This window comes from Lissotriton vulgaris, chromosome 1_1, assembly GCF_964263255.1.
Source record: "Lissotriton vulgaris chromosome 1_1, aLisVul1.2, whole genome shotgun sequence".
NCBI lineage: Eukaryota > Metazoa > Chordata > Amphibia > Caudata > Salamandridae > Lissotriton > Lissotriton vulgaris.
The window spans coordinates 2,119,685,636-2,119,712,209 of record NC_141685.1 but is presented as its reverse complement, the minus strand read 5'-3'; the positions used below and the strand labels follow the sequence as shown (position 1 = coordinate 2,119,712,209).

Sequence of the window (26,574 nt, the reverse complement as noted above, 5' to 3'; positions counted from 1 at the left end):
TTCCCATGGGGCAACAGGGTCAGAGCTGATTTGCATATCGCCATTGTCTAACCCAGGGTGGTGTGGAGTGCAAAAAAACGATGGATTTGGGCCCAGATCTTTTGACTGGGGGAGTGTGTGACATTGATCCACATTCAGTCCATCACTTGTTGTTTTTGCAATTGCCGCCCTAAGTGCGCTGGGGATGCCCAGACGTGGGTCCCAGGCACTCCACACCACTGGAGTCAAGCTAGCCGGGCTGATGAGAGGTGTTACCTCGAAACCGGTCCGGTCCTCGGATGCTTGATTCCGTTCTGGGAAGGACATGGCTTTTGTAGTTCGGACTGGACTGTTCCCATGGGGCAACAGGGTCAGAGCTGATTTGCATATCGCCATTGTCTAACCCAGGGTGGTGTGGAGTGCAAAAAAACGATGGATTTGGGCCCAGATCTTTTGACTGGGGGAGTGTGTGACATTGATCCACATTCAGTCCATCACTTGTTGTTTTTGCAAGGGTTGTAGAATTGGCACGGTCCAGCAGGAAGGCATGGTCTTGCGCCAGTTGGTGAAGTCGTTAGTTCTTTCTTCGCTGCTTTGTACTATCTTCATGCAGACAGATCGGATTTCCTGATGTCAGACGAGGCCACCTAAATATGCATTTTACTGGCATTGAGCTAGAGTAGGGTAGTTGCCAATGGAATACTTACCCCTGGGGGTCACTACACACTCTTGATGACTCCAAATGGTGGAGTCCATTCTTTCATGTTCACTTCGGGCTGCTCACCCTAGAGGTGTGTTGTAAGAAAGTAGCCCTTTTGACCTGGTCCCCCCCCACTCTATGCCTAGTAAATCGTATAATTTTGATTGGAACTGTAAATGGGCCCTGCTAACCTTGTCCCCGGTGCCAGATCTTTCCCAAGACTGTACAATCGTTCCACCCCCTCCCCAACCATTGGCAAAACCTTCAGCACTCTGTAAGTCCCTAGTATTTGAAAGACTATTAGTTATAGATTCCTTACCTTCGAATTACCCCCAGGCTTCAAACTGGATCCGGAGAATTTTCTTCTTCAGCAGTACCCATACGCATCGGACGACTCCGCGTTCGTTGTTGGCATTGTGATCGCCGGAATGATGTCAGCTATCTACTTAGATGCTGACCCTGCACAATGACATCAGTTCTTTCTTTTTCCATGCCAGCCATCGCAGATCCGGAGAGAGCTTTACTCCTGGTCACTTTCTCTTTTAGTGTTTCATCTTTTTGTCGCTCTACACCTTCTCCCCGTCAGTCAGTTGACTGGACGAGGAAGGTTGTCGTCCTTCAGCTCCACCCACGGAGCCTACTGGGACGGTTCAGAGTTTCCCTCCCTTTCCGGGCGCCTGAGCTTCCCCAGCCCAACTTTGTGCATTTTATTGAGCCCTCCACTCCATCTTTGGGCAGCCTGACTCTGTCGGTAGGCCTTCGGGCCCCGCATACTCGGCTGGGGGTTCTAGGCCTTCGATGCCGTCCGCTTCGGCGCCATAGGGCCCCTGGGTATCCAGGCCTGGATCCGGAATGGTGCCGGTCGACCTCACAAAACCTCCTCCGGCACTGATTCAATTGATGACGCCTCGTTTGCCGGTCGAATCCCTGGCCGGCGTCGACCCTGGCCTCCCCATTGTCTTGGACACAGCCAGACCGGCGCTCACCGGTACTTTAGTGGCACTGTTCTCCCCTGGTGTTCACTATTACCCTGAGAGGCACCCAGAGGAAGGACTGAGAGGGGTTTGTTGACCCGTTGGCAGACCAGCTGGAGTAGCCGGACTGGAGAGAAATGCGGGAAAGCCAGTGGTCTGGATACCTCCCCAGACCTTGGCATGCTTTCTCCCCCTACTGTGGCTATGAAGGAGGGAGCCTCCTACAGTGTGGTGTTGCATAGGGCGGCTGAGGCCTTCGGCCTCTAACTTACTACGCTGGCAGTCAGGAATAACCTCCTGACTTAGGCGCTTCAGCCGGCAGCGGCCTCTGCGGAGCCCCTGTTGCCAGTCAATGAGGCACTCAGACACTTCTGGGCACTTGGTCCAAGCCCACACTGGGGCTCCTGTGGATTGGATCATTGGATCATTGCCCTGGGCCCACCGCCTGGCACTGGGTGACCCCATTTTCCTCTCCCAACATCTACCCTGAGAGCTTGGTGGTCCAAGCTTCAACATCTACAGGCGCTTTCCCTTTTGCGCCTCCAGATAGGGAATCCAAGAAGCTGGACCGTCTTGGGAAGACTTATTCTTCTGCCAGCTTAGGACTGTGGTCGGCGAACACTGCATGTCTCTTGGGCCGTTACCCCCACTCTGTGTGGGATAAGTTTACGCATGTGATGCCGCAGTGTCCGGAGGAGGTCCGGGTCTCACACTCCCGTGTAGTTGCGGAAGGGAGAGATGAGGCAAAGTTCACCATCCGCTGTGGGCTGGACACCGCCGACTTGCTAGGTAGAACGATTTCTACGTTGGCAGCCCTGAGACGCTATGCCTGGCTGAGATCCACTGGCTTTTCTGGGTATGTCCAATCGACCCTTTTGACATACCCTTTGATGGCCTTCGTCGGTTTGGCAACAAGGCGGACCATGCGCTTGAGCGCTTCAAGGATTCTAGAGCTACGGCCAGTCCTTGGGCCCCACTGACACCTCTCGCCTTGTGCAGTCTGCCTTTCGTGGCTATTGAAGGGGTGACCCACCATGTTCCACCCAGATCCCCAGCCGGCGCACGCCACCCAGCCTCTGTTGGCTGAGGAACCCAGTGCCGTGGGTCTGGGGGCCATCGGGTGGGCCAGTCCACCAGTGCATTTTGTAGGAAGCTGGCTCTGTGCACACTATACCTCATTTTGGTACAGTATATACATAGTCCAATGGAACCCAAAAGGTAGGCATAGGTAATATAGATAGTACTTCTCTCTTTATTTATGGTAGTGTGGTCGAGCATTAAGACTTTATCAAAGGACATTGTTAAGCATTTGCTGTACACACTCAGTCATCCAATGAATTCACACACTCAAAGACTGAACTTCAGACCAATTGTTTTTGTAAAGAAATATTCTTAGTTTATTTCCTAGAACCAAGCATGCCTGGCACAGGTAAGTGATAAAATACCTTGCAGTAAATATACAGTTGTAATACAGTTTGGATTGTAATTGTATATGCACTTTCTTTTGACTTGCACTAATGTTAGAAATGCAATGCTTTGTAAATACAGTACATGTACTTTTAATGGGTCTTTAGGTAAAATGGGACATTTCCTTTAAACAGATAAGTAAAAACGTTTTTGTTGGTACAATTTCAAAGAATTTCTTTAGGTATTAACTCCACGCTTAGAAACATTTCATAGAAAACAGACCATGTTATCCCATGGAGGAAAATAGTGTTATCGGTTTAAAGGTAAATACTTTGTTGTGGGAGTTGGTGTTCTGGGCTTAGACTCAGGGGTCCCCCAGGGTAAAGGATGCACTCTTGTTACACCCTCAGCTGCACTAGGGTGGCCGGGTGCAGAGTGCTAAGGGCCATTGTTATCCAATGAGGTAAGGGGTCCCCCTTCAGTCAGGCGGCTGCTGACCAGCAAGCCACTGGGTTGTGGGAGCAAAGGTCTTGGGGTTAAGGTTAGGTCAAATGGGAAAACTGTACTGGGGCAGCTGAGTGCAGAGTGCTGTTTCAAAGTTTGGTGCCTTGTTTTCTATGGAGAGCCTCCGGTTTGCAAAAGCACTGTAGGCAGGGAGACAAAGGACTTCTGGATGCGACCACCACTTGGAGAGGTAAGTTGGGAACTTAAAGGTTAGTTAGGCACCGACTGTTTGGGCACACAAGTCTGTGGGGTGTCGTGCAGGGATGCCTTTTGGGGTCAGATCTTCTTACCAACTCCTGGTGGCGTTTAGGGGGCCCTCTGGATGAGTCAGCTGGAGGCTTGAGACAGGGCGGTCAGGATCACCGAGGTGACCACCTCGTGGTGTTTTTCCGCTCTGGCTGAGTTCGGCGGGTGCAGAGTGGGGTGGATTTGCGGTCTCTGGCTGCTGCCAGAGGTTGCAGTTGAACAAATCCAGTGTTCATGGGAGAAGCAGTCTTTGGAAGTGAAGGCAGGCATGTCCTCCGGGGTTTTAGAGGTTGCTGGAGGCAGAACACACCAGAATTTTGCAGGAGCAGGTTCTATGGGTGACTGGCCTGTAGAGCTGGGGCCAAGTCATTGGGCATCTTCCTCTTGTTAGCTGGCTGCACTGCGGTTTGGTCCTTTTCGTTGCTGGATCTGAGGAAGCAAGGTTCAGGGTGCCCCCTAAATACTAGATTTAGGGGTGTTGCAGGTAGGTAAAGTGCAGGGACCAATGGGTCCCTTCCCTGGGGTGTGTACACCCCCTATTGTGCCACCCTCCATTTGGAGGGGGCAGGTGCCTGTCCCTGGTTGGCTAGGCCCCACCCCCATCCTCAAGATGGCGGGGACTCTAGGTTGTGCTAAACCTCGCCTCCCTCACCTGAGGGGTGGAGTTGGCAGAGGCGAGCACACCTCTCTTCCTCACTTGTTCTTCCAGCCGGTTCTCTTGCCCAAAGTGGGGGGTAGAACCAGTGGTGACCAGTTGCTGACCGCAGCAAATGATCTGGAGAGGCTCATAAAGGTAGCATGCCTTTTGAAGCTTCTCCTTCGTGGACCCTTTTCATCCTGGGGGAGGAGGCTTGGCACCTCGTCCCAGGATGTGCAGTGTTTCAGGCCTAGAGTAGCAAGCTCTCGACCCAGGGGTCCAGAAAAGTCTGGTGGTGGCAGCCTAAGCAGCCACTCAGTCATGTCTCTAGAAGTTGGTAGGGTTTCAGGGGTCATCTCTAAGATGCCCTCTGTCTTGCATTTTGTATTAAATCCCACACAGGTAACCGTGCGGGTTTAATGTGGTGAGAAGTTTGATACCAAACTTCCCAGTCTTCAGTGTAGCCATTATAGTGTTGAGTTTGTAATGACAAACTTCCAGCACCATATACTCAATGGCAGCACTGCATTACAGTGCCCGGGAATGGACTTTGGCACTGTAGTGGTACAGGGCTGATGCATCTGTACCCTCACCGCTGGCATAGGGCACCCAGCTAGAGGAGTGATTGATAACTGCCAGGGTAGTGGTTTGTGGGCATGTCGGGGATGTGTACCATGTCGACTTCACTTTGTTCTGATCCAAGACACGCAGCCTGCAAATAGTGTGTGGGTGTCAGGGTACAGGGCCTCTAAGGGTGGCACAATAAGTGCTGCAGCCCTCAGAGGCATTCCCTGGTCACAGTGCCCTAGGGGTACCTGTGGTACCATTTACCAGGGATTGACATGCCAATTGGATTTAGGCTCCAATGCAGTTTTAGGAAAGTAACATTGTGACCTGTTCTCGTGCTAATCAGGTACTCAGTCTCTCAGTCAAAAAACATCAGCAAGACGTGGAGGCATACCATACAAGAAAGAGGGCACTTTTCTCACAGCAATGGCCTCCAATAACCTGGCCAATTGCTGATGTACAGGTGCTTCCGGCGGTTCGCCTCCCGATTCCTTTGGCACTGGGTCAGGCGAACTGTCCTCCTGCTCCGTGGGGGCAAGGGAGGGGGGCCCACCTGCTTTTCCCTAGGCTTCCCCATCGCCAGTGGAGCCCGCTCTCCAGCCAGGGAGCTGCCACCATCCTTCTCACCCCCACAACACTCCAGTGTTAGGTTGAAATGCCACTTGCTGCTGTTCGACTGTCCTGTCAATTTCTTCCTTGTAGCTGGCCTTGCTCCGCAACAGCCCAGAGGACCACCAGGTATGGCCGTCGGGGCCCTTCTCCAATGTCTCTAACCCCACAGTGCTTGCATTAGACCAGGTTGCCCACTTAGAGGGTCCTCACTTCAGTGGGCCGTCTCCCTCTACAGTATCTTAGCCCTGCTGCGCACAGGCCATAATCCTGCTGCATGTCATGGATCTGCGGCATATGAAGGGGAAGAGAACAATTTGGCGATCCCAGATGAACAGCACCAGGGATGCCTTGACTTGGCATCACTAGCTATGCAAGGTGCTGAGCAGCGGGTAATTTACTTACCTGAACGTTTCCAACAACGATAGACAGGAGCACTGTGTTTTAGGAGCCTCAAGTGCGGATACGTTCCAAACGCACAACCAGCGATTCTCACAGCCGGATGTCATCAAGACTGCAGCGTGTGAGTTAGCAGCGTGGGACTGCAATCCGTGCTGGGACTCCCTCAAAACACGATGGAGCCCATGCGCTCCGATCACCAGGGCAAACAGCCGAGAACACTTCACGGAGTAGCGTGCTCACGGCAAAGCATACCTCTTTCTCGCATTCAAGGCAGCACAGCACCACTACCCCGCCAGTCAATCCTGCCCTGGCCCTCCATGTACGGGGCTGAGCCGCAATTATGTGCAGCAGGGAGGCGATCGCTGGCCAACAGTCCCGGGTCCTTGCAGTCTGGTGTGGGCTCAGCCCAGTCGTGTCCCTAAAGGCAGCACTAGCTTTCCGGGCCGCCTGGCCTCCCAAGTCCAACAGAAGGCCTGACCTCCACAAGTCTGGGCTGTCACCGGATTCCACCAAGAACGGTCTCCGCTGCTCAGAAGGTACCGGCTGTACCACTACTTCCAGGCTGCTTCTAACGCAAATGGAAGGTTACACTGGCATTCCTGGCTACTTGCCAGGAGGCAGAGAAACATAGGGGCGGTCAAATGGCTAAAATCGTGCGTTGCGCATTTCCAATAGTGTGTCGGGTAATGTGAGATTTTCTCCGATTAATGATGTGGAGAAACAGCCAAAAGTTCTTCAGCACAGTCTGCCCCTGGAGTCTGCAGCGCTGCATACACAATGGTGTTCTGCACCCCAACTCTGATTCAGTACCAGCCCCCAGCTGGGCCTCTGCTTACCAGCGATATTTTGGGCTCTGATGTCTGCAGCCAGTCAGCCACAGCCTGTTCCAAGCGCCGGGCTTAGTCCTCCCCTTCTCTCGCCATTCCAGCCCTGTCTCAGGCCGCCATCTTTCCACAGCCGCACTGGACTAGTGTTGTCCAAGCGCTGCACTCTGCTCGCTTCTTTATCTTCAAGGAACTGGATTGGGGTGCCCTGTTACCCCAGCGGGTTAGGCCCTCAAAAGCGTTTCATTCGGAACAGGCGGAGTCCATGAAAATAAAGATAAGACACCTGGCGCCGAGATCTCGCCATTGATGACTCCTAAGCCACGCCCCTGACTCTTTATATGGTAGATCAACCTATTGATATATTGCATAAAGAGCCAGCTTCCTACATAAACCCACTGTGATTCTACTGATGGATTTATTAATACATGCACCCAGTGGGCACCTTAGACCTACTGACTACTAGTGTGCTGGCTGACTGGTGTAGACCAGCCTGCCACCACTGACCGTCTTCTGTCCCCCTGCAGGTAAGAGCATGCGCTCTGGGGGCAGAAACAATGCCTGTTCCAACCAAAGGTGGTGTGACCTCCGCCAAGCAGTATGGTGAAGTGATCACCGTATCAGGGCAGGAGGCTTCAAATGTGTCTGCCGCCTTTGATATGTGACCCAAGGCTTCTCTAGATGAGGGAAATCCCTTGGAGCAGACGAGTTGTACTCCTCTGCAGGCTGCTCCCTGCCCAGCCTGATGCAGAAGCCTCCCAGGAAGAGACCCTGTCCTCCTAAAGGTCAGATCTGTCCTCCCACTAATTGAGGTCACTAGTATGAGCCGGAGCCGCACAGGACCAATACCTGGAGTACCGGACCCTTGTAGCCAACAGACCGTGGGAGTCCAATCCGGACCAACGAGACCTAGCAGCTCTCGACGGACGTCCGCACCGCAGAGACCCACCTCCAGAGCAGGCTAGCTGTCCTAATTTTGCACCCTCTGTAGATAGCATGTTATTCAACTGTCCCCTGCTGAGAGAATATTGGGAAAAAGTATTTGTATGCATTCATCACGTGTTTAAGATAAAACCAATGAAGGAATTTGTATATGTCATTTTAGGGGGGTTGGAACCGCGATTGGCAAATGAGCATGATCGCCAGCTCTTGGATTTAATGTTGACATTGGCATGTAAGGTTGTTTTATGCAAGTGGAAATGTTTTAAGGAAGTAAATTTTAAAATTTGGCAGGAATGGCTGTCTTTCCTGAGAGGTGCCACGAATCAGGCGTTACAGTCCTCTACGTGGTGTCCATCCAATAAGAAATTATGGAAGTCGCTAGACGATTCATCCCTCCATTATGAGCCACCTTGAAGCAATACGACCTTGTCATAGTATCATGGTTATATGGGTGTGATCCTAGTTAATATGTCAGAGCTATTCCCATTCATCCGCACGTCAAGTGTTTAACAACTTGATCAATAACCACGTGGCAAGCAAGAGTGATTCTTCTCTTTGTTTTTTATCATTTATAGTTTCTGTATTAGTCTGACAACATCTGTAATAATTCACTTTTGATGGAAGATTTAATGTAATGTCTTTTGCTTTGTTTTCTTACTTCAATAAAAACGATTTGAAAAAAAAAAAAAAAAAAAGATTATTTGTTGTGGAACTGTTTAAAAAAAAAAAAAAATCCCATGCTAAAAAGTAGCATTCTGTTATGTAGGCTCACTAAATTTGTTTCCAAAGCTTTTGGGATTGCTTGTTTTTGCATGCTATGTCCTTAGTCTCATGCTGATTTTTAGGGCTGGGCACAATTCTTCTCTCAGTAAAATGCACCTGTCCTCATCCCATCCCATTATCTTCCACATGTTACTCTCATTTGCACATTCCAGAATTGCACCGCCCCATCCCCCCCCCCCCCCCCCCCCTCAACCCCCAATCTTTTTCTTTGCTGAGCTGGATTTACCTGATTGGGCCTTCCTTATTCTGTTTTGGCAATTTATTTTGACGAATTGTGTTCTGCAATATCTGCTCACAGGTCTCTACTGTCCCCCTGTGCTGCTTAGATCTTCTACATTGAAGAGTGTCTCAGCAGAGACCCTTTATTGTGGTGGCCATTTAGTATGATTTGCTGCTCAATTATTTTTTATGTGACCCAGATGTTTTTTCTAATTGTACTCCTATTTTTGTGATCACTGTTGTTTCTTACATGTTTGGTATGAATTTTTGTGTGTCCTAACTTTTTTAAGAGGCAGTGTAAGTTACAGGTCATGGGTATGGGGAGGGCGTGAATTTGTTTCTTGGCTAAGACACAAACATTCCCTTTAAAGTCGTTAAGATGATCTTTATGTATTATGAGGACATTTTCACTCAGTGATATAGTTGGTGCTATTGAGTACATTTTAGTTATTTGTGATACATTTGGATGTAGCCCAGTTAAAGGGCCGCAATCAAGCATAGACCTAGTAACCACTGTAATCTATTCACAGCATGATTTAAAACTTGTGTAATATGCATGCATGTATTACTTTTTTGTGTAAGTATAGTGCCAGCATGCCAACTTTCAGCAACTTCATACTATTTTGATTCGATGGAAAGAAAGGGAAAAGACAAAGGGGGTTAAAGAGAATGTAAGCATATATTATAGAAAATAAAAACTAATAGCTATACCTTCCACGCGTCGTCAATTTTATTTGGTTTCTCATTTAGGAGGCCTCAAGTAACAGTGGTCCACCGTCCCCTCCTGCTCAAGATGGCCAAGTTGTGCAAAGGATCAACCTGTCAGCAGTCAGTATTAACACAGTGTCCTTGCCTAGGAAGCCAAACCCCAAGATTCTTAGAGGACCTAGACCCAAACGTCAGGTGATCTCGGTAAGATTTCAATTTTTTTTTTCATTGCCAGGAAATAAATTTTCCCTAAAATTGTCAAATTCTAGAATAGAGTGCACAACACTGACCTACTTTTAGTGGCTAGATTTTGACTGCAAGACTCAACTGCTGTTTTTTAGATACCACAATACCCTAGCAGTTTGTACAAATGTTTATTGGTTTTCTGAGAAATGTTCTTTTCCTTGCATGACTGAAATAGCTGATCTTATGGCTATTACTTAAATAGGCAGCATGCTTTAGAGCCACAGTAGGTGCGACTGAACGACAATCCACAATTGTTTGTCTTGCCATTTGTATATGGTTACTTAATAAAGAAACATTCTAGGGGATATGCTTGTTCCTAACATGTATTTACTATTGAGGCAAGTAATCTTGTGTTTTGAGCCCAGTCCATTACATTGTTGTGAAATAAGAATGAGTTGTTTATTAAGAAGACGTTTTGATAGAATTTCTTGCTGCGTAAAACTTAAGCTGGTCATTTAGATAGGGTTGCACATGCGTTGCGTTTTATTTACAGTAATTCTTATGACATTGCACCAATGTTTTATTCTGATTATGTTAAGGTGACATGTCACCAATGAGTTTGGTTTTCTGAGCACATGTTTGTCTTGAGATGTGTATTATCAGTACTAAGCATGTTTTTTCTTGTAGGTTGCTTATTAATGCTCCAGTGTAAATGCTTTTGTGAAATGTATTGAGCATTGGTTCCATAAATTAACATTGACTATCTATTGGATATGTCTGATCATTATTTGATAACTTAAGTTTAACATTTTAATTCATGACTGAGGCCCGCAGCCAAAGGGAGCTGATGGTCGATTCTGACAGCTTTCTAGGTATTTTGTGATATTATTGTAAAGTTGCGTGTCAGTACACCACATTGATGCACAGAGGACGTATTTATTTTCAGATTTTTAACATAACGTGTATTTGTAAAGCTCACGTTCACCCAGAAGGTATCTTGGTGCTAAATAGGATGATTGTTACCCAACTTAATAGTACTCATTTTATCCACCTTAGATGGATGAAAGACTGAGTGGACTGGCTGGGAATTAAACCTGTGAACATGAGGTCAAACGCAGGCCACTTTATAGTGGATGCATTAGTCCACTAAGCTACCAGACCAGGCTTCTGTAGCATATTTTTAGCAGTGCCTCCTGAAGTTTGGATTGACTGATTGTTCTACACCAGTCATCTCTGAGAACTGATGTCAGTTTTCAGGCAACCATATTGAAACTCTTCCTTGCCATAACCCAAAGTAAAAGGATTCTGCGGCGCCAGGTTGTTGATGGTGTTTAAGGGTAGCTGAATGCCTGTGTCCAAGTGAACCATGACCAAGGGTCTGGTAACTGCATGTAGTTTTTTTCACACCTGTTAAGATTGCAAATTGTCTTTAGATTTGCATTGGGGCATCTGTAGTGATGAATGACTGATGTTCCCTTGGTGTACTTCTCTTTAGAGCAATGTATGTCAGGTACCTCTGGCTTTAGCCGTCCTATTGGGGATGGCACCCTAATGAATGGTGGGGAAGAGTGCATTCCCATATGTGATGTTGCTAATTATGACCAAGGTGATACTAGCTTTTTTTTTTTTTTTTTTAAATCTGTTTTATTGAAACTTGGTATACAAGTACAGTTCGTCAGGTGCATAATTCAAAGGGGAATCAACAATCGGAGTGGTTCGTACAGTATCAAAGCAAATACAGTCGATGGTTGAAGGTCCAATAATTGCACATATATATAGAAATCACCACTTATCGCCTCATGGGTGGGCACTGCATGCATCAGACCATTCATTCCATTGTCTTGTCCCGATGTGTCTCGCAGTGCCGTTCCCACCAGGACAACCAATCTTGCCCGCCCAGATGGGTAGCTTGGTGACCAGCCGTCCCCCCGGTGTTCGCAGCCTTTTGGTCGGTAGTGAAGTGTGGTGACTCCCTTCAGTATGAATAGTCATCCAGGCCCGACTCCAGGCGGCATGTACGAGTACTGTGGGCGACTAGATTGGTCAGGATGTCGGCACCGTGGGGTGGAAGGTCTCGGCAGTGGCTTGCCTATGTGCTGCACTCCTGTGTGTAGTCTCTGTATGCTAGTAGTGAGGGTGCAAGTAGGAAAGGCAGGTCTGGTGCGGTCAACTGGGGGGCGACCTCTGCCGTGGGTGTCGCTATTCCGATCTAGGGGAGAACAGGAAAGAAGGTGTGGGTGCAACGAACCTAAGCTTGGGGGGGGGTGCTGCAGTGTGGGCCTTGTCTCGTTGGTTTCGGGCGGAGTAGCTTCATAGGGTGCTGCCCCGTGGTGCTCGCGGGAGGGTATTACAAGTGGTGTGTGATAACTCTGAATTCCGGGGTGGGAGTGCATTAGCGGAGTCGCCAGTGTGCGTAGCTCCCACTGACAGGCAAGGGAGGGTGGGGGGGGGGGCGCAAGGGGCGGAGCGGGCGGGGAAGCGGAGGAGGGGGGGGGGGAACCAGGGGGGTGGGAGGGGTCGGGCGCGAGGGGGGGGGGGGGAGGGCGGTGGATCACGGGGGCGGCGTTTCTCATTCATCTGCGCGCGGCCTTCATTACTCCCCTTTCCCACTATTCTCCCTCTACATCACCCCTTTATCATGGCAGGCCCTGGCGAAAGCTCGAAGGAAACCCTCCCACATCTGGGCTATCGGTATGGCCCTCCGCCCCGCCGTCTCCTCCCTGCTTAGTACCGTGCCCTCTGCAGTCGCCCAGTAGGTGAGGGAGGCACTCCAATGTTTTGTCAGCGGTGGTGTTGCCGCTTTCCAGTGGCGGGTTATGAGTCTTTTGGCGGTTATCAGCCCTAAATCCCAGAACCTCATGTGCGGTTTGTTGTGCTTCGTCCTGGTGAGAAGGCCCAATACACAGGTGTCCCAGTCGTGTCGAGCGCTGAGCCCCGTCCCTTTCGCCAACAGCGTGGTGACATCGTGCCAATACGTCTGTAGCTTGGGACATGCCCATAGCATGTGTAGGAGATCCGCGTTCAGTGGCGCGCAACGTGGGCATTTGGACGTGTCCAGGCCAAAGTAACGATTAATCTTGTCAGGGGACAGATATGCCCTGTGTGTTATGTAGAACTGTATGATTCTGAATCTCGAATTACGGGGAATGTGTTGTGGTCCCTCTAAAATCCTTTCCCATTCCTTATCCGACCAGTCCTCCCCCCTGTCAGTGGTCCACCTGTCCCTGAGCGACCGCAGGGAGCATGTAGTGTGGGACCTCAGCGCCTGCGTTAGCCAGTGTACGACGTGCGTGCCCGTCCCCATTACGTGCAGGTACTGTATTAAGAGGTGTGTCTCAGGTTCCGCCGACATGTCTCCCCAATGTTCCGTTAGGACCCGTATCATTGATGCATGCGTCAGGAATTGACCCGCTGGCAGTCCGGGGTTCTCCACTAGCCCCTCGAACTGCATCAGGGCCCCGTCGTCATAGAGGTCCGCCATCGTTTCAAGTCCCACCTGTGCCCAGTCTTGCAGGCGCGCTGCCGTCACCACTCCTCCCGGTCTGGGTAGCCCCTCCAGCGGTAATGCTGGGGCGTAGGGTGTAGTTTCCCTGGTTAATGTCAGTGCACGCTTGTAGCATCTCAGTGCCACCGCTACATGTAGTTGCGTCTCACGTGTCACGCCTCTGAGGGGGTGGAACAGTGCGAGAGCCTCCGCATGGGTCAGTGCTGGGGTTGTTGAAGACGTATCGCTTAAGTTTCTGCCCGCGAGCCATGCCACCACCCATTGAAGCTGTGCGGCGAGGTAGTAATGCTCGTGGTTCGGGACCGCTAGTCCCCCCGAGGTCGTCGGGGCATATAGTTTGTTCAGGGCCACCCTCGGTCTCCCCGTGTTCCATATGAGGGTTCGCATTAAGGCCTCCAGGTCTTTGAAGACCCGGGCTGGGACATATACCGGCAGGTTCGAATAGTAGTACAGAAGTCTGGGCAAGACTATCATTTTGGACAGGGTGATCCTGGCCGGGACATTAAGCGGGAGCGTGCCCCAGAATCGGATTTGTGCCCGCAAGGAGTTTATGGCTCGAACCAGGTTGCCATCCAGTATATCCGCCGCGTTCCTGTAAATGTGTATGCCCAGGTACCTAAAGGTGCCGGCATACCACGTCAGCGTCGTGTCCCCGAGCCGTACTACGCATTCTTGCATGTCTGGGTGAAAGGGGAAGACCCCAGACTTACCCCAGTTGACCCTTAGACCCGAGTGCGTCTCGAATTCGCTGAGGGCACCGGTGAGTTCCGGGGGTATCCGTGTCAGGTCCCGGACGTAGAGGAGTAAATCATCGGCATACAAGGAAACCGCGTGCTCCCCGTCTGTCAATGGGATGCCCCACTGGGCGCTCTGCATCCTCAGTATCTCTGCCAGCGGTTCCATGGCCAGTGAGAAGAGTAGGGGCGATAACGGGCAGCCTTGTCGCGTGCCCCGCCGCACCTGTATAGCATCCGAAATCAGGCTCCCTATCCGGACCCGGACGGTGGGCGTCTGGTATAGTAGTCCCACCATTTCTAGATAGTCGTCTCCCAGACCAAATTTTTGCATAACCGTTCTAAGGTACGGCCACTCCACTGAATCAAACGCCTTTTCCAGGTCTAATACTATGCAACCCGACCGTGGCCAGGGGTCTCTCGCGTACTCCTGCACCCTGAATAACCGGCGGATATTGAGCGATGTGCTGCGTGTGGGCACGAACCCGTTCTGGTCAGGGTGGACCAGTAGGGGCGTATATTGGGCCAGTCTCCTCGCTAGAGTGGAGGCTAGTATTTTATAGTCTGTGTTTAGGAGGGCGAGTGGCCTGTATGAGCCCATAAGCGTCCCCTCCTTGCCCGGTTTCAAGAGGGAGATCAGTGTAGCTTCGCTCAGTGAAGGGGGCAGGGAGGAATCTTCTAGAGCCGTCTCATACAATTTAACGAGTTCAGGAATCAGGAGATCCTGGTAGGCTTTATAAAACTCCGCTGGGAGTCCGTCGGGGCCAGGGGACTTGCCGTTTGAGAGCGCCGCTATGGTCTCCCGGAGCTCCTCAGGGGCGATGGGTGCCGCGAGGATAGCTCGTTGGGCGTCGGTGAGTGTCGGCAACGTCAACCGACGGAGATACTCCTCCGTGTCTGGGGCGGGTGTGGGCAGGCAAGAGCGATACAGTGCTCCGTAATGTGTGGTGAATGCTCTATGAATCCCTGACTGTGTGTGTAGGGGCGTCCCAGTCGCATCTAGCACCTTTGTGACTGGTTTCGTTCGGTCTTCACTGGCGATGAGCCACGACAGCAACTTTCCGGGCTTATCCCCCCTATCATGTGTGCGTGCCGCATGAGCCGCGAAATTCAGGCATCGGAGCCTCTCCAATAGTCGTTCGTGGGTCGCCTGCGCATGTCGAAGGCCAGCGATATTTCCTCCCGTCGAGTCCCGCTCATGTCGACTCAGTTCCTCCTCCACCCTCTGTAGGTCCCTCTCCACCTGACGTTTGAGATTCCCCTGTGTACCTAAACACTGCCCCCTAATGACCACCTTAAACGCCTCCCATTCCATTTGCAGAGAGGTGGCTGAGCCTGCGTTATCCTCAAAGTAATGTACTATATGTGCAAACAGTGAATCCCGGAAGGGCGCGTCTAGCAGGAGGTCTGGTTGCAGCTTCCAAGTGGGGACAGGGGGGCGGGCACTCTCCCTAGTGATGGTTAACATATGTGGGTTGTGGTCCGAGTGTGTCCTACCCATGTAATGCGCGTCCGTCGCTAGCGGGAGTAGATCATCCGTGAGCATGAATCTGTCCAATCGGGTGTGTAGAGTGTGGGCTCCCGAGTAGTACGAGTATACCCTGGCCGTGGGGTTCCGATGGCGCCACACATCATGCAAGTTCCAGTGTGAGGCCCAGGCTATAAGAGCTTTCATGGCGCCCACTGCCGGCGCATTGGGTAGTGGTGGGAATGAGCGGTCCAGTGTGGTGTCCAGTACACTATTATAATCCCCTCCCAGCACCCAGGGGACCCCATGCCAATGTGCCAGTGTCGCGGAGACCGTCTCGAGGAAGCCCTGTTGGTCCGTGTTAGGGGCATAGAGCGACGCCACCACCAGCGGTCGCCCGTCTAAGCGCCCCTTCACTGCCACAAACCTCCCCTCCTTGTCTATGTGGGAGTCCTCTACCTCAAACGGGAGCCCCGGCCTGATCCATATCAGTGCCCCCCTAGCGTAAGAGGAGAACCCAGTGGCGTAAACCTGTCCGCGCCATCGCCTGCGCAGGGTGTGTACCTCAGGGGCTGTTAGGTGTGTCTCCTGGAGGAGCGCTATCTGTACCTTGTGTCTCTTTAAGTAGGAGTAAATCAAGTATCTGCGTGCAGGTGTGTGTATTCCGCGTACATTCCAGGTACACATTACTACTTCAGCCATCAGCATATAACAAGTCAGTCACACCCACTCTCCCCCCCACACCAAGCGCATCCCCAAGGGGCCCCCCACCACCCAGCGTCAGAGCATCTCCAGCTTTTTTCGAGCAGCACCCAGGAGAACCCAGTGAGCACCCCCATAGGTCATGTAGGCAGCGTCGCACAGTAGGGAAAGGGGGGGTAAACATTAACTGGGGGGAATACCATCGGGTCGGTTGCCAAACGGGCAGCCGTCCAAACTTTTCGCAACAAGTACGAACAGTCCATGCTGGGGGGTTGCTGCCCATCGCGCAGTCCAAGTGCCCAGTGAGAGTTCGTTGAGCGTGAGTGCCCTCCCAGGGGGGTGTGTAGTGTAGGCCCGATCGGCCATCAGGCCGGCCCACTGCCTGGGTAGTAACATGTCCAGAAAGTCATGGGGCGTCTGCCCCGGCTGAGCCTGGAGACGTTGACTATCGCCCACCTATAGGGACCCCGCTATGTAGCGGCCCTCGTGGCAAGGGTGCCACCGGGCAGCTGCTCCGTAACAAGTTACTGCAAATATGACATTGTCTCAACTTACTGCGTGTTCCGTGTCCGTCACCACCAGGCCTCGTTGTGTCTTTATCTCTATCACTGATGGCCCCGTGGCATGGCACTCCTCCATTAGCCAAACAGGTCCGATGTCTGTGGGGTGATGTCGGGCAGCCCATTCGAGAGCTGCGAGTCCGGGAGTCCATAGATCGCTTCATCGTCGCTTGGCGATGCTCTGGGGCTGTGGGCGGGCGGGGAGCGTTGTGAAGGGGAGCCGCTGAGCTCCGAGACCATTCGCAGAGCTTCCTGTTGTTCCCTGCGCACCTCCTCCTCTGGTGGGCTCGCACTGTGTTGGGTGCTGCTGGCCGCTGGAGAGGGTGACCGTGCTCCACGTCTCCTGTTAGACCTCCTGCGTTTCCTTGGCCTGTCCGGGCGTCCCGACCTTCCAGTGTTCTTATCCGTCCCATTGTCGAGCCAGGCTTCCACATCTTCCGAGGAGTCAAAGAAGTGCGTTTTCTCGTTCGCTACCACCCTGAGTTTTGCTGGGAAGAGGAGGGAGTACGTAAGTCCCAGCTGTCGTAGTCTCCGCTTCACCATTAGGAATGATTGTCGTTGGCGTTGCACCTGGATCGTGTAGTCCGGGAAGAACATTATATTCGCGTTCTCGACCTGTATGGTGCCCAGTTTCCGAGTCTCTCGCAGGACAGCATCCTTGTCCCTGTAATTCAGGATACGGAGTAGGAATGGGCGCGGGTTGGAGCCGGTGTGCAGTGGCCTTGACGGGACTCTGTGCGCCCGTTCCACCACGAAGTGCGGTGAGAGGGTGCCTTCCGGCAGCAGGGTGCGTAACCATTCTTCTACGTGGGTGGTCGGATCCTTGCCTTCCCATTTTTCGGGCAAACCCACGATGCGGACGTTGTTGCGTCTCGCCCGCCCTTCTGCATCCTCCGCCCTGTCCTCCAGGAACTCCACCCTGTTGAGATCTTTAATCTGCTTGTCTGACTGGGCGACCCGAGGTTCTATGCCCGTCACCGTGGTTTCCAGGGTTTTGGTGCGTTCAGCCAGTTTCTTGTGATCTTCCTTCAGGTGCGTTAGGTCAATGGCGACTCCGTCTATTTTCGCCTCCAGGGACGTCCGGGTAGACTGGATGGAGCTTTCCAATCGTTCCATGGCTGCCAGCACCGAGTCCAGTTTAGTTGCCACCGGATCCGCGTCCGTATGCTTCTGCGTCTTATCCATTTTGCCCTTTTGGGACGTGGTCCCCGTTCCTGTGCGTTTTCCGGCACCCCCGGACATGGGCGGGCGCTGGCCCTCGGGGGACCCCAGCGAGGTGTCGGTTTGTGGTCGCGGTACTTGCCAGAGCCGCTGGCTGGGGTTCCGGCAATGTCCCTAGGTCAGGGAGTGCAGGGTATGTCCACCGTGGAGTCTCCCGTGAGGTTGGACTGCGCGGGTCGGATTCCTGCCCAGGCAGCGTGCGGCTCCTTGTCGCTTCTGTGGCGAAGCGTAATTTAAGCTCCTCGTCGGCTCCTCGTCATGGTGGGCGTCTCGCTATGTCGCGGCCTAGAGGGCGCTGAGATTCTGTGACGTTCAGCTGTAGCGCGTGTGGTGTGCAGTAGGTAGTGTCCTCCTGTGGCGTCCGCCACCCCTAATAGTCCCTGTGGACCCGTGCACGTGGCCTGGCTGCCGTTAGCAATGGCGGGTGGGGTGGGCAGTCGGGTCCCAGGTCTCCCAAGTGGTCCGCGGCTTCAGCCGGCTCCGCTTCACCAGTGTCTCGTGGTGCGTGCTGTAGAGACTGCCTGCGGTGCCCCCCCTGGATGTTTCGCTGCTGCCTGGTCACTGGGCCCGGTTTGTGGCGCCGCACGGGATCAGGTCCGTGTGCTCCGCGCTGCCGTGAGTGGCGGATCTGCGCTTAGGCGGGCGCTGTGTTCTCTGCGTGCTGGGCTGGCCTCTAACCTGGGGGGGTGTTCGGGGCTTCTGGTACTGCCTGCGGTGCCCCCCCTGGACGTTTCGCTGCTGCCTGGTCTCTGGGCCCGGTTTGTGGCGCCGCACGGGATCAGGTCCGTGTGCTCCGCGCTGCCGTGAGTGGCGGATCTGCGCTCAGGCGGGCGCTGTGTTCTCTGCGTGCTGGGCTGGCCTCTAACCTGGGGGGGTGTTCGGGGCTTCTGGTCACTGCCCTGTCGGAGCCTGGGGGGTGCAGCCCCTCGGGAGTCCGAGCACACCCGGGTCCGCTTTCTCCAACGCCGGTCCGCACCTGTGACAGTGGGCGATGGGGGATGGGCACCTCTCCGCTCCCCGGCCGATCACGGCAGCCCGGACGGCTGTCACGGTCCCTCTGCAGCACTTCTCCGTCAGTACGCCTCCGTCTTCTGTGGCTCGTCGGGGGGGTCAATCACTGACTGTGTCCTGGCGTCGCTACCGTTTGGTCGCGTCTCCCAAGGGACCCGTTCGTGTGGCCCTCACTTCCGGTTGCAGCACCGGACTTTCCTGTTGGGTCTCGCCGGCGCCGTGGTCACCTCTTCGGCTGCGCCGGCCTCGCTGGCGCCGATGCGGTCTCGGAGCTCGCCGAACTCCGATTCTCGGACCAACGCTGCGTGGGCACCCTTTGGTCACTCGCTGCAAGTCCTGGCCGGACAGGCGGTGAATTTCACGGATAAATTGACCCCTGAGTGTGGGATCACGCTGGAGCTCCGCTAGGGTGCAGCCAGTCTCGCTGCGCGCGTAGCCACGCCCCCCCCCACCAAGGTGATACTAGCTTGTGGTCTTTTTTCTTAAGATCAGCTTGCATGCAGATATCCTTTTGGTACTCCCCCCTCCCCTTATTAACATCCAAGGTGGCTTGAAACAGCTGGACCGTGCTAACTTAATTGATTGAAATAAGGAGAATGCAGCTCTTCTCCTAGAATAGTATTATATATGTGTATCTGGTATTTCTATAGAGCGAACCTAGCCCAATGGCAGCAGAGCGCTATATATGGTCAAAGACTGGCACACATTCCACAAGTAAAATGAGAGGAAGCTGGGTTTTGGACTGTTAATGCACTGTTAATGCGTTATGATGTTGTATTCTTTGCAGAGGTGAGTCTTGTAGCAGCATGGGGCGGTCCTGATGGATACAGAGATGTTCCAGATCATGGATGCAGAGCTAGAAAGGGAAGCCAATGGAGTACCATCAGAAGGGTGGTGGTTTTTTTTCTTCAGGCCTAGAATGCGACTAGCTACAGATTGTAGGATGCCTGCAAGTCATGCCAGTGTATCCAGAGTTTTAGGTTCGTGCAGCAGTGCTGAAGTCACTTTTGGAAGAAATGGATGGACTTTCTGTAAAAGAGAGAGATAGTAGCAGGGCATCTTTAATTGTTGGCAGTGCTTTCTGTGAGTGAGAGTTTAGTGTCCAGAGGGAATCCAATTGATTTTGCGTTTAGTGAAAGTTAGGTTTCTAAGTTGTAAAGGTTCATGTCATTCAGCCAGGCTTATACTCTGTCTTGTTTTATTGCTCTTGACAAATAACCCAAATTCTGCTTTGGTTGGGCTGAGCTTTAGGGAGAGGCCAGGCATCCAGGTCTGGATGATATGCAAGAGGCTTTGGGTGTCTAAAGCAGAGGAGACTTTAAAGTAAAGTTGTGTATCAGCATATTGGTGTGCTTTGATGTGGTTACCTGCGAGTAGGCTGTAGTGTAGCTCTATGTAAACGTTAAACATGACGGGCATCAGTATGGATCATGTGGTGACCCCACATGTGATTGTGCTAGAAGTGCTTATGTGCACTAACTGGTGCTGGTTGGAAAGGTAGAATCAGTGAAGGACATTTCTGCTGATTCACAGTCAAGACTTTAGGGTGCATATGAGGGTGGAATGGTCGACTGTTAAGGTAGTTGAGAGGTGCTGCAATATTTGGAGGTAGGCAAAGATCTCTACATGTGGTCAAAGTCTCAAATGTTTAAGGTTGTGGTCTCAGTGCTTCAGTGTGATCGAAAACTAGAGTACTAGTTGTGCAGGAGATGGCTAGTATTGATGTGATCTTGGAGTTGAACATGGACTGCTTTTTCAATGATCTTGCAGATAAATGGTATGTGAGTAATACAGGGCTAGTGTAGTTTTTAGGTATCGCTACCGATGCAGTGCTATGCGCTGCCCGCGTAAGCGAGACTTATTGTCGCCGGGTAGCATAGCGAAGTGGGACAGGAGAGGTGCGCGAGCGTGGAAACACATTGGAGACAATGGCTGTGACCGCGCTCTTTTGGTGACATGGGCTGTGAACGTGCACATCTCTTCTCGCGCTCTCCCACGTTTTCGCGAGTGCACCTGGACAGCCCAAGTGCACGCTAAAGCCAAGAATGCCTCCAAATACTGTAAAAGTCAGCCCCACACACCGGGCTACTAGCTGCCTGCTCTCACGTACGCTCCGCTGTCACAGCTGAGCCCTCGGTTGCGAGCCCGGTAGGCGGCAGGCAGAGATGCGAGCAGATATCGCGAGTGTGTGAGACAGCATCGCCCCTCCACCCTCTGGTCCCGCCGGCTCTGGTCCGTAAGTTTCACTCTAGAGAGCCTTTGCCGGGAAGTGCAGGGAGACAGTCACCCGCTGCGCTGCCCTATCCACTGCCTCCGTTCATAGAGCGTTGCTTCACGTTTGGCAGCACCTAGGTGAATACATGCTCTTGTGCCTACGGGCCGTATGTACTTACATTTTTTCTTTTTACAGTTTTATATAGCGGGAGCTCGAGCCGAAGGTTTCAGAGCGCTTTACATAAACACCAGTTGCGTTACAGTCTGATACATTAACTTCTGGGACGGGGAGATTAAGTTATTTGCCCAGAATCACAGGATGCTAGAGTCTCCCACCAGCCTTGAGCCTGGGCCCCAGCTTCAACGTCTGCCGTTCTAGCTGTTGAGCCACATCCTTTCCCCTCTGAATATCCTGTCACAAAATACTGGGTGCAAATTGTGACTAGTGTTTTTGCGACAAGTAAAGATTTTTACAACTTCACCAGTTTACTAATAGATCAGTTATTAGAAATCTAAATTTCAATCTAATTTTCAATCTAAACTGCCTCATGAATATTAATATGGTAGGCTGCAAATTGCGGAGCCACTATAGTTCGAGGATCTGAAAGAGACACGTTAGTGATAGATTCCTTACCTTAGAATATCCCTAGGCGTCAGACTGGATCCGGAAACTTTTGCGTAGCAGTTCCTTGCGCGTCGGTAGGCGTCGTGTGCGGCTCCGCGTCAGTCGTCGGCGTCGTGATGTTGTCTGAGTACTTAGACGCCGCCTCCGCGTGCTGACGTCAGTTCTTCTTTTTTTCCGCGCCAGTCAGCGCAGATCTGGAAAGAGCAGCTACCCTGGTCAATTTTTTTGACTGAGTTTTTGGTGATCTTTTGATCTGATTCGAAGTCTGTACGACTCGCGACGAGTGCGACTGTACCATGTCGGTCATGGATCCCCACTGCCTGTGCCTGACATGTTTGACTGTCGACCATGACGAGGCCTGCTCCGACTGTCGGGCCCTTTCGAGAAAGGCCAGGCGGGAGCGGTCCCGCAGGCGGCTCGAACTCCGGCAGTCAGCCCCGCGTCGTGTGAGGTCCCGGTCCCACGGGAGGTCGAGGGACAGATCGCGGTGACGGAGCCGTCACAGCTCCGGGAGTCGGCGCCACTCCTCCGGGTCCAAGTCGTCAGGTAAGAAGCATAAGAAGTTGAAGAGACATCATTGCTCTTCTGACTCCCCCCGACGCTCGCGCGATGCGGCCGGGGGTTCGGGTGACACCGCCCACGCGGCTCCTCGGGAGTCGGGTGCGCCACGTCCGGCCCCATATACCCTCCGGTCCCTGGGCTGAACGAGACGCCGGAGGAGATTGAGCGTTTCCTCATGGCCATGAGGTCCCTTTCTCCTCCGACGGGTTCCGCAGCGCCTTCGGGCCCAGCAGACCCGTCTGGGGGCCCTAGTGGGTCGGGAGCTTCAACCCCGACGCCGTTGGGTGCTTCGCCGCCGCCTTCGGGCCCGACGCCGCAGGGCCCCCCGATCCCGACACCGCCGGTGCCCTCGGGCCCGGCGCCGCAGGGTCCAGCGGCACCGGCGCCTTCGGGCCCGGCGCCGCAGGGCACCGCTGGACCTTCAACGGGCTCTGGATCGTCACCGGTGGACCTTACGACCCCCCCCCCCGGCGTCGGTCCGTGTGGTGTTACCTCCGGCGCAGTCCTCGGACGGCGCCGTCCCTGATGCCTCCTTTCATTCGGTTCCGACGTCGGGACGGTGCCTATCGGCGCCGATCCAGACGGCGTTTAAAGATTTTTGCTTCTACGAGCCGACCTCATACAATTACGACCCTGAATCTCAGGAGATGAGGGATGAGGAGGATTGGAAGGGGTCTGAGGACCCTCTGACCAAGGATTGTCAGTCTAATATGGACTGGGCAGGAGACCATGGGGAGGCCAGTGGCCTGGACACCTCTCCAGACACTGGATTTGTGTCTCCTCCTACCGTGGCTTCGGAGGAGGGAGCTACCTATGGTGTGGTGTTGACGAGGGCTGCCAAGGCCTTGGGCCTTGAGCTCCCCGTCGCCGCCGTGAGGACTAACCTCCTCACAGAGGTCCTTAAGCCGCAGTCCTGCTCCATGGAGCCTCTGCTGCCGTTTAATGAGGCCTTGATGGACGTTCTTTTGGGCACTTGGTCCAGGCCCGCTACGGGTTCGCCCGTAGATAGGAACGTGGCCAGACGCCACCGCCCGGCTCCGGGCGACCCATGTTTCCTGTCCTCCCATCCCACCCCCGAGAGTCTGGTCATCCAGGCCTCTAATTCCCAGACCGCATTCCCGACGGCCCCGCCGGACAGGGAATCCGAGGTACGAGAACTATGGCAAGAAGATTTTCTCGTCCCTTAGTTTGGGACTGCGGTCTTCCAACACCGCATGCCTCTTGGGCCGCTACACCCACTCTCTGTGGGAGACGGTGGCGTAAGTGCTGCCAGAGTGCCCGTTGGAGGTACGGGCCAAACTCGGCCAAGCCCTTGTGGAGGGCCGGGACGCAGCCAAGTATTCCATCAGGTGTGGGCTAGATACTACTGACTCGCTGGGCAGAGCGATGGCTACGACGGTGGCGGTTAGACGCCACGCCTGGCTGAGATCCGCCAATTTTTCGGCAGACGTCCAAAACACTCTTATGGACATGCCGTTCGATGGCCGTCGCCTCTTTGGTGACAAGGCAGACCACGCGCTTGAGCGCTTTAAGGACTCCAGGGCTACGGCCAAGTCCTTGGGCCTCTCGGCCCGTTCCAGCAAACGGGTGCCTTTCGCTCCTTTCGTGGCCAGGGAAGGGGTGCCCCCACACGTGCCGTCACCCACTCGACGCAAACTGTCGTCCAGCGCGGCGGCGGCCGTGGAAACCGCTGTGGAGGCGGTCGGGGAACCAGGCGGAGTCAGTCCACACGTGCCCCCCGCGGCATCCACCTCTAAACCCTCCTAGTCAGTGCTTTTCGGCCCATGTGACGCCAGTGGGAGGCAGGGTTCGCAATCACCTCTCACTGGCGCACTGTCACTTCAGACAGGTGGGTGCTGCAGATCGTCATAAGGGGCTACTCCCTCCCCTTCGAGACGACTCCTCAAGCCATGCCACCGCAACACCACCGCGTATCGGGGGATCACTTGCGCCTCCTGCAGGAGGAAGTTTCGGCCCTCTTGGCCAAGGGGCCCATCGCGCGCGTTCCTGGGCCAGAAGTAGGACGTGGCTGCTACTCCCACTACTTCCTGGTACCCAAGAAGGGCAAAGGGGGCCTATGCCCTATCTTGGATCTGAGGAATGTCAACGGCTTCCTTCGGAAGGAGAAGTTCAAAATGCTGACTCTGGCTCAGGTCTTAGCTGCCCTAGACCCAGGAGACTGGATGGTAGCGTTGGACTTGCAGGATGCGTATTTCCACATCCCCGTCCTGCCGGGCCACCGACGTTACCTGCGGTTCACGGTAGGCCACGAGCACTTTCAGTTTACCGTGCCCCCCTTCGGCCTTACCAGCGCCCCACGGGTGTTCACGAAGGTGATGGCGGTGGTCGCAGCTAATCTGCGCAGGTTAGGGGTGTCAGTCTTCCCCTACCTCGACGACTGGTTGTTGAAGGTGGACTCGCCCCAGACAGTAGTCAGCCACCTCCAGACCACGGCGGATCTCCTGCACCAGCTGGGATTTTCCATCAATGTGCCGAAGTCACACCTGTGCCCCTCTCAGAAGCTCCTTTTCATTGGAGCGGTTCTCGACTCGGCGCAGTTTCGGGTTTACCCGCCCGAACAGCGGGTTCGGGATATACGGGCTCTGATTCCGATCTTGGGCCTTTATCCCGAGTTTCGGTCAGGTTGACGCTGGGGCTGATGGCCTCCTGCATCCTTCTGGTGCATCACGCACGGTGGCGGATGCAGGCTCTGCAGTGGGACCTGAAGTTTCAGTGGGCCCAGCATCAGGGCAACCTGTCCGACCATGTCCTGATCTCGGAGGGCACTGCGAGACAGCTGCAGTGGTGGCTCACGGACCGCGATTGGGTCAACGGCAGATCCCTCTCCCTTCCCCAACCGGAGCACGTATTTGTGACGGACACGTCCCTCCAGGGCTGGGGAGGCCACTTGGGAGAGGCGGAGATCAGAGGCATATCAACTTGCTGGAGCTGCGGGCGATTCGTCTAGCACTGAAGGCATTCCTCCCGTCTGTCCGAGGGAGTGTGTGCAAGTGCTCACGGACAACACCACCACCATGTGGTACTGCCACAAACCGGGCGGGGTGGGGTGTGGACCCTCTGCCAGGAGGCTCTGCGCCTCTGGCAATGCTGGAACATCAGGGCGTGACTGATGGTTCAACACCTGGCAGGTTCTCTGAATGCCAGGGCGGACTAACTCAGCCGAAGGTGCTCGATGGATCACGAATGGCGCCTGAACTCGGACGTGGCGCAAGGTCTCTTTCGGCAATGGGGAGAGCCTTGGTCAGATCTATTCGCCACCGATGAGAACACGCAATGTCATCAGTTCTGCGCGTTGGAATTTCCAAGGCGGCACTCGCTCGGTGACGCTTTTCGTCGCGAGTGGAGCTGCGGTCTGTTGTACGCCTTTCCGCCTATACCACTTCTGCCCAGAGTGCTGAAGATCAAGCGTGACCGGGCACAAGTCATCCTTGTGGCTCCGAACTGGACACGAAGGTACTGGTATCCCGAGCTACTCAGTATGTCAGTCCATCCCCCGGTTCGTCTGCCTCTTCAGGAGGACCTTCTGTAGCAGCAGCAGGGGACGGTCCTCCACCCGAACCTGTCCAGTCTCCACCTCCATGCTTGGAAATTGAGCGGCAACAGTTGAGGCCATTTGACTTGCCTCCTGAAGTCTGTAACCTCATTCTGGCAGCCAGGCGTCCCTCCACAAAGTCGGTATACGCCTGCAGGTGGAACAGATTTGTGGCATGGTGCACAGCAAAGGCTGTGGAACCCCTCAATGCCCCTCTTTCTGAGGTTCTCCTCTTTCTTGTCTCTTGCCCAGCAGGGCTCTGCTCTGAGCACTGTTAAGGGCTATCTTTCAGCTCTTTCAGATTTTCTGAGGCTGCCCGACCAACCTTCTTTGTTCAAGTCCCCTATCGTTAATCGATTCCTGAAGGGCATCACTCATACGTTTTCTCCTGTTCCCTTCGTGATGCCTCAGTGGGACTTGAACTTGGTTCTTACGTTTCTGATGTGCGCTGCCTTTGAGCCACTTCACAACTGTCCTCTTCGCCTTTTTTCTTTGAAGACTGCCTTCCTGGTAGCCATCACCTCTGCCAGGAGAGTTAGTGAGCTCCAGGCTCTATCTTGTAAGCCTCCTTTCCTTTCAGTCCATCCGGACAAGGTTGTGTTACGGACAAGGCCCTCCTTCTTGCCCAAGGTAGTCACGGCCTTCCACATTGGGCAATCCATCACCTTGCCCACCTTCTTTCCGCCTCCGCACCCCTCGAGAGAGGAGGAGAAGCTCCACCGTCTGGACCCAA

General features: G+C 53.6%; 1 protein-coding gene across 3 annotated transcripts in view; it reads left to right on the top strand.

Moving 5' to 3' along the window:
* Positions 1 to 26,574, top strand: part of ZFC3H1 (zinc finger C3H1-type containing) — an 833,014-nt gene that overhangs the window by 111,116 nt on the left and 695,324 nt on the right. For all 3 annotated transcript variants that reach the window (XM_086921759.1, XM_086921741.1, XM_086921749.1), the window contains exon 9: positions 9,544 to 9,705. In XM_086921759.1, coding sequence (XP_086777885.1) covers positions 9,544 to 9,705 — 162 coding nt within the window. The remainder of the gene's footprint in view (positions 1 to 9,543; positions 9,706 to 26,574) is intronic.